The sequence below is a fragment of the Chanos chanos genome, chromosome 2, assembly GCF_902362185.1.
Source record: "Chanos chanos chromosome 2, fChaCha1.1, whole genome shotgun sequence".
NCBI lineage: Eukaryota > Metazoa > Chordata > Actinopteri > Gonorynchiformes > Chanidae > Chanos > Chanos chanos.
In genome coordinates, this window is record NC_044496.1 from 50,960,526 (window position 1) to 50,968,738 (window position 8,213).

General features: G+C 41.9%; 1 protein-coding gene across 1 annotated transcript; it reads right to left on the reverse strand.

Moving 5' to 3' along the window:
- Nucleotides 1–1,564: 1,564 nt before the first annotated feature.
- On the reverse strand, nucleotides 1,565–4,982 carry LOC115805032 (serine/threonine-protein kinase pim-1-like). Its single transcript, XM_030765517.1, has 7 exons — nucleotides 4,742–4,982; nucleotides 4,558–4,652; nucleotides 4,152–4,202; nucleotides 3,450–4,002; nucleotides 3,206–3,287; nucleotides 2,089–2,245; nucleotides 1,565–1,687 (listed from the first exon to the last, which is right to left on the reverse strand). The coding sequence occupies exons 1-7, from the start codon at nucleotides 4,980–4,982 to the stop codon at nucleotides 1,565–1,567; spliced, it is 1,302 nt and encodes a 433-aa protein (XP_030621377.1).
- Nucleotides 4,983–8,213: the final 3,231 nt, after the last annotated feature.

An 8,213-nucleotide genomic window follows, 5' to 3' on the forward strand; every position in this document is an offset into this window, starting at 1 on the left:
TGTCCACTAGGTCTCTCTCAAAAAACATCACATACAGATGACACAGCTCGACCGAGTGCCATTTGAAAGAAATTCTGAGAGAGTAAAAGACCTGCGGCGTGAATATGTGGAGGTAAGTAATATACACTTCAGTACTGTACACTGCACACTGAACCTTTTTACATGTAAATTTATAGTAGGCATACATTGAACTACACAATGTTGTCTTTTTTCACAGAGTTTTGAAAATGGATGCTGATGCAATCCCACATGAATTTATCTTCATAGATGAAGCAGGGTTTAACCTTACAGAAGTAAGAAGAAGAGGGAGAAACATCATTGGCCACAGAGCTATTTTGAATGTCCCAGGCCAACGCGATGAGTGTGCTGCAGTCACCCAGAATGGGGTCCTCCACCACCATGCCAACTTAGGTCCTTACAACACAGCCCACATTCTCACACTGTTGGACAGACTACACAGAAGACCATCCACAATTTTCATTTCAATACCTCCCACCATACTCTCCCCTCATCAACCCCACTGAGGAGGTTTTTTTTTCTGCATGGTGGTGGAAGGTTTACGATCTCCAGCCCTATGTCAGGATACCTCTCATTCAAGCCATGGAGGAGGCTTGCGACCAAATTGATTCAGCTTCTGTGCAGGGATGGATTCGCCATTGAAGAAGATTCTTCCCTCGCTGTCTTGTGAGAGACTTAGACTGTTTAGAGAAATAAATATATTCATCACTGTGCAGTACTGGTCATGTGTGTTGTGTTTGGCCAATATATTCATGCACTTTACTCTAAAGATATCTCTGAAAAAAATCAAACTCTGACTATATCATTAGAAAAGTAGAAATGTTAAGTGTTTTAGATTGAGCACAGCAGTGTGTAACTGGTTCAAACAGAATTGGAACGTATGAACCATGTGTGTGCCATACGGTGGCAAAGTTGGGTTCTTATAAATTACTGTATAGTTTTGAATGAAAGGTTTCATTTTGCAAAAGATCTGAGCTGTTCTGCTACTTGTGTGTGTGCTTGTGTGAATTGTGTGTAGTGTTTTGACAAAATGAGCCCTATTTTCAAAATTGTGCTTAAGCAATTGTAAAAAACTGTAATTTGTGGATGTTTTATATAAAGTAAGTTTGCTTACTTCCTCTTATGATGAAGTAGCTAAGTGTGAGATGTCACAACAACACTCTCTCAAACATATGGTTTTCATCTACACTAAAATTCTGCAAATGCGATGCAGTGATATTCATTGATCCAAACAGTCAAAGGCAGAGTCAGATCCCTCTTATTAAAGGGTGAAATATGACAATCTTTCCTCCCAGTTTGTGTTGAAATATTTGGTTCCATGTCATCGGTCGATGATAATCAAAAACTTGACAACGTTCAACAGTTATGATAACGGTTATTTAATATTTAACTTATTACAGAGCCATTCATAACATTTATTAATCTATAGTGCAAACAGCCAAATACAGTAAGTCTAACATTTTTATCAATTCAATTGAAAAATGCTGCAGTTGGATTCCATTGTGTGGTGAATTCTAGGCACGGAAGTGTTGAAATATTCATGCAGTCATTTGTTGTCAGCTTGGTCTAAGATTTGCTGCAGTTTTTCATGAACAGTCTTCGGCTGATGCTCTGCTCCCAGCGTGCCTCTGGCTTCCAGCAGCAGTGCTGGCATACAGGAGGGACCATACTGTGGAAAGAGATGCTGGCTGAGATAGGGAACCCAAATTCTGTACATCCACTGTTGCACTGATAATTTGATAATTTGAAGTGAAATTTTCACTTCAAATGAAGCAGAAATGTAACTGAGAACTCCTCTCCCCATAACTCACTCATTTAAGCTTTTCAAAGTAATATCTAAGTCCAGCTACAACACTGTACAATACCTCCAAAACATTTAGTGTGTAACACCACGCAGCCCTTTCTATATCACTTTCAGCAATTTCATTCTAAATTTAATATAAATTTCATTAGTTCTCGGGTTCAGCTGATCTGAGATCTAACAAATTCCGCTATAGAGGAACAGCCCAGGAGATGAAAACAAAAAACAAAAACGTGATGATGGATGAAAGTCAGAGGACAAATGCTCACCACTGGCTCTTCATCAGGGTGAGTGTTGCAGTGCTGGAGGTAGCTCCTGTGAAGCTTGGTCAGGTGACTGAGGAAGGACCAAGCTTTTCTCAGGTCTGTGAGCCTCTGCTCCAGCTCATCACGCTCTTTCTGCAGTCTCCGCACATGAGCCTCACTCCTGAAAATGGATGGACAGAGAAATAAAAAGAGAAATGAAAACAGACGTCAGTTTGCATCAAATGTTCAAGATAGCTTCTGGAATGGAAGAGATGGAAAACTGGAACTGGAGACTGAATCGCTACATTTTTTGTCCCAATACAAAAAAAAAAAAGTATTTTACATAAATAACAGATTATTGATGCTTAATTTAAGTAATGCAATAAGGAAAAGGTTACTCACCCTAAGTTCCTGCTGGACCCTTTTTAACATTTTTGTCATTCTACTCATGTTTAATTTCACACTGTTTAAACTTGTACTTACACCACGTCGCTGGGATAACTAGGTTAAAATGGAAAAAAACCTGCCACATTATGGAATTGTACTTTCACTGTCAGTCATCTCCATTCAGTATTTTGCTTGTACACTTGCGCCAAATACCTGGTCTTTAACCGCGAATGTGTTCGAACGTTTACTTCAAACCACTACATTTTCTGGGGCTACACTGAAAAACAAGACTTCAAAACCGTTAAAACACAAACGCTTAGCATATCCACCAATACGGACACATAATGAAACTGCATATTACAAGAGTTTTTGAAAGATTCCCAAATCAACATGGATGCTTAAACTGAATATGTGCCAGCAATTGTTCCACTATCACCCAAAAATGATCCATTCCACAACTACGTTATTCTTCCTGGTTTTGAAAGTGACATGCAATAATATCGGTGCAATACCGCCAACTAACGACTTGAACTGCTGCTGACACAATGGATTGGGCACTTGAACTGGGGCGGGACTGCTCTAGGTCCTGAAGGGACAGGTACCTCAAATTTTCCACCATCTTCTTTACCTACATGTTTACTGTGATTAATAGATTTTGTATCAAGTTTCATTTACTAAATTCCATAGGAATATTTCTATGTTTTCTAATATGAATCATATCAAAATTAGATGTAAATTTTAGCAAGCCTGAAACCAGCGGTGGCGCCTCATCTGTTTCAGGGTTGGACGATCCTCTGGATTTTCTTTCAGGCACCAGCGAATCAGGTCTTGGAACTCTATGTGAAAGAGAAAGAAAGTTAAGTATGGAATTAAAAACGGGACAAATCAACCAACTACATGAGAGATGTGGAAGTTCCGTAATGAATGTGGTCCTTTCTGTTAGTTTGTGTATGTTGGCCATAAGAAAAATGAGTTTGACTTTGTGCCAACGTCTTTACCTGCAGATGGTCCTTGAGGGAAAGGTAGATGGCCCTGGATGATCTGTCGACTGGAGGTGAATGGTGCAAAGCCACACACTAGACGGAACATGGTCACTCCCACAGACCAGACAGTGGCTGGGCCTGCCATATACTCACTATGCAGGAACCATTCAGGTGGTGCATATTGAAAGGTCCCTGCAAAGTAGTCGTAAGGGCAGACCTGGAGCAGATCTCCGCAGCCAAAGTCGATGAGTTTGACCGTGTGAGAGTCCGTCAGAATGAGCACGTTTTCAGGCTTCACATCACGGTGGAGAACCCCGCGCTTCTCGCAGTGACGCAAAGCCCTCAACAACTGCTTCATCACCTCGCGAGTCACATTCTCATCCAGGGAGCCACCCTGCGCTTCGCAGAATTCGGCAAGATCCTGACAGGGTTCAAGCAGCTCCAAGATCAAAACGAACTGACTTGGTTGTTCAAACCACTCCAACAGCCGTAGGATGTTTGAACAGTGAGGGGCTGCGTTCACCATGCTCATCAGAGCCACCTCCAAAGGCAAAGTACCCTGTCCAGGCTACACAAAACACAGGTGACGTGAAGGGAAGTTTGTGCTTTATGCCATTAACGCAGGTTCAATAGGATCAAGGTTCAAATGCAGTATTGCTCTCTCTAGTGCCCTGAGAACAGCTTAAAAAATGAGTTAAACACAAATAGATAACTTACAATCTCAAGCGTCTCCTCTGCCCTGTCTTTAGAGATATACTTGATGGCTACCTGAAGAAATCAAAATCTGACCTGAGTCTACATATATCTCTAAGCTGTGATGATTAGAATGCTACAATCACTACACAAACATGAAGCCAATCAGAAAAGGTAGTTCAACAGTAGTGGTAGTTACATTTCTTTCAATGGCAGAAGGTAGGGGAATGCTGTCACACAATATTTGAGATGAAAATAAACTAATAAAGAGTTCCAGTTGTAATATGAAGCTTTTTACACTGTTATTAAAGTGGTCGTACTTCAAATCAGTAACAGCAAAACTTTGATGAGTTTTAGTAAGGCCAGCAAGCTATGAGACAAAGGTTTTCGTCGTGACACAAAAAACAGAGGGTTATAGTTACAGTCTTACAGGCATTTGATCCTCAATGCGGATCCCAGCAAAAACACTTCCAAATCCACCTTCTCCAAGGAAGTGCTGCTCCATGTACGACTCCTCAAACGTAGCTACGATGTGAAGAAAACATATGTTACTCTCTGTGAGAACGTTATATCTGAAACATTTCCATGAGGTGACTATCAGATCAATTTCAGACCTCTGCGTTGGCGTTTGGCACGTCTGCCGCCTTTGGTGGAAAGGCCTGCTTTTTGCCGGGACCGCTTCAACCCCTGATGCCCTGGCTCTTCCTGTGGAGGTTTATCCCCCTTCTCCTCACAAAGTCTGCTGGACTTTGTGTGGCCCTCACTGTTCGGCTGAAGCTTCTTGCTACAGCCCTGCCTCATACTGATCTGAGGCCTGTGGCCCGTGGCCTGTCCAATGGCCACGTCTGGGGCCATAGCGGAAGAGACAGCTGCCACCCGGCCCTTGGGCGCTACAGTGGGGCAACTCTGACCGGCTACTTCCAAACATTTGTCTGGATCGACAGGCAATGGAGGCAGTGGGGTTTGGAGGTGGGTGCTAAATACTGCTCTCTCCTCTCTCTCTCCACTAAACTGTGAGCACGGCTCTCTCTTCCTCACGATTGCCTTGCATGTCTTGTACAGAAAACTATCTGAAGCTGAGAGGAAACAGCAGTAAAAAGATTACTGCAACCTTTTAAGGATACACCCTTGTCTGCTAATTCTGTTAACATCATTTCTCATTACAAAACATTAAGTGTACTATCTTTCATGACTGGAACTCTTCAAAAGTTTTGTCATGTATACTTAAGAGCTGTTCCGGCACACGCATTTATTCCGTGACAATTGTTTTCAATACTAGTCTGTTTCAAGTAGAAAACGACCAGAAATTAAATTTACCAGTTGTATGGATTATCGATACGGGCCTTTTTTTAAAAAACGAACGGATCGTGTCACAACATTGTTATTTGTTTTCTGACTGTAAATAAGGCATAAATAGTACTCGCTAATAATAGTACTCACCCGGTTTCGTTTTCAAAAACATTTCTCTGTGCCGTATTTAGTTTTACTTTGTAAAAGACCATAAAAATGTCGCCTGAGATAAATCTCATCAATTTCACTTTTGTTGTCTTATCATGTATCCGCTGACAACCTCGCAGAATTCGAAGGTGTTCATTATGATTTAGTGACAATTCGAAGATAAACTTAAGAACTTTGGTTACCATGTCAACATTACCTTTAAGGAAGTCTAAATGGCGAGATGTCCGTATTGGAAGAAGCTTTTCCAATGATGGATGCAGGATTTCAACACTAAGTTACACTCCATCATAACCCACCCTAGCCCTCTCCGGTCCACTAATTACCCGACTCCCGTACACAGAGAGCAGAAATCTACCCAAGAGCACAGCGGTAGTCATATAATCAAGTAACTTTTGAAAGAAATAACCCGAACAGTCAGGACACTGAACCGTAAATGTATCTGACAGCATGAACTGTAAGGGGTCTGAGGTAATACCAATACCGGCCACATTCCTCATATAAAGGCAGACTACACGAAACCTCCGCTCCTAGATTAGCCTGAGCGTTAACATGAAGGGGACGAGGATGACGATCCAAATCAGCCGTTTTTCCCTGGCGTTTCAACATTTTCAGTTAGCTGAATAAAAGAGTTTTAACCATGTTCAAATGCTCTCCTTAAAAGCAGCCTTTAAAGACTGATACTCCCCAAAACCTTTTATATAAGTTACCTCGATGCTACATCTTTCCAAGTCTCCTTAAACGCAATTGCATTGAAATTTGTCTCTAGCCACTGACCCGCTTAGATCTTTCATCCCCGTTATTCAGAACGGTTTAACGGACTCGAGCTGGCCTCATGCAGTGGACTAGTTGTGAGACGAGCAAGAGACAAGAAATGATTCTTCAAGGCTGCACATGAGCAAAATGAGAGGAAAACGTCATGTTTTTAGAATCTGTCGTGTCTCATCCCACCTCTTCCAACACCTCCCCTCTATTTGTTTCACTCATACTGCCTTTGCGGGAATTAAGCAATTCAGTAGTTTGCACAGTGCATCAACAACATACCTTTTGCTTGCCATTTCAAGGGATATCGTTATGTTTAGTCAAGTGTGGCTGTTCGGTACTGTATACAACACTACTCACCTAGCTCAGCCCAAATTCCAAACTAAAACCACAGCAATGATGGAAAAGGGAAACCTGAAGTGGGTGCCTTCCACACCTCTCGTACAGAGCTGGTCAAATTAGTCCAAATTGGGAGCGTCACGTTATATTTCTCCCCTAGGTCCTAGTGTCCCATTTTTCCCAAAACGACAGACATCTCACATGGGGGGAAGCCCACAGTGAAAATCATTTCCAGAATGACCGGAATCTTATGTGTTCTAAAAACTGGTCTTTTCAGTAACAATAAAAACAAAAAATAAATGGAAAAACACAGAGGGCTTAGAGGAGTCCTCACATACATGTGGCTCTTTATGGAAGCCAAAATTGTCAGTGCACTGCCATCAGCTGACAAGGTATTTGCTCCACAGGTATGTGGCCTCAGACATAAATAGTGATAACTGAGAAGTGTCAGCTAAATGAACAAAGCTCTAATAGATATGAGGTATTATTTAAGGACACCAAGCATTTATAACTGATGACATGCTCCCTGTACGGATTCCTTTGTCTGATGGAAATGCAGATTAGTTTGTGCTGAATGTCAATTTTCACCAAATTTTTAAAACATTACAGTTTTTGCCGATTGCAAAAGCACCAAAATCTTGACTTTCGTAACCATGCCTTAAACAAATGCACCAAAACTACAAACACATCTTCTGCTTTGCACTTTGCAATTCTGCAACACACTGTTTGCAGAACACTACACACTGTCTCTTACATTAGACACATTGATCATGGATGAAACCTCTTGTAATCATTGGGAAAACACTTCTATTAGAAATGCAAAACATACCTGAAATTGGCAACACCCAAACACACGTATGAAAACACTTGTATAGTAATTGAACACCAATCAGTCTGAGCCTTAGCACTACAAACAGACCTCAGGTAAGCTTTTGGTGGGGGTGGGGTGTCAGTGGGGGCTCCTGCAAGGAGTCTGCAAGGTGTTCTCCATTACCATGCCACCCTAGGTCACCACAACACAGCACACATAATCACATTTCTGGATGCGCTACATACTTGTTCTGGACAGACCAGAGCAGCCGAGGTTTGTTGTGATCTGGGAAAATGTTAGTTCCCACCAGGTTGCTCTTGTCGGGGACTGGTTCACCAACAGCAATAATTTCACAGTTGTATACTTGCCCCCTTACTTCCCATTTCTCAGTCCTACTGAGGAATTCTTTTCGGCTCGGCGTTGGAAAGTGTATGACCACCAACCACATGCCCGCCTGCCTCTTCTGCAAGCAATGGAAGAGGCATGCGCAAACATTGAGGTGGGGTCAGTCCAGGGTTGGATATGGCACTCAAGACGATATTTTCCCTGTTCCCCAGCCAGGGATGATATTCCTTGCGACGTGAACAAGGTGATGTAGCCAGACCCCAACAGAAGGCAAGATCCATAAACCATCCACCTCCCTTACAGTTCCTTACAATACCAATTTCTGTTGACCATTGCACTGTAATTTTACTGTAATTATTTTTTAGTTTGTATTG

Excerpts from the sequence above, each read along its gene's own strand:
- LOC115805032 (XM_030765517.1), bottom strand. The coding sequence starts at position 4,982 with ATGGCCCCAGACGTGGCCATTGGACAGGCCACGGGCCACAGGCCTCAG. Across the intron at positions 3,288-3,449 it reads CCCTCAAGGACCATCTGCAG|AGTTCCAAGACCTGATTCGC; the intron begins GTAAAGACGTTG and ends TCTTTCACATAG. Across the intron at positions 2,246-3,205 it reads CAGATGAGGCGCCACCGCTG|GAGTGAGGCTCATGTGCGGA; the intron begins GTTTCAGGCTTG and ends ATCCATTTTCAG.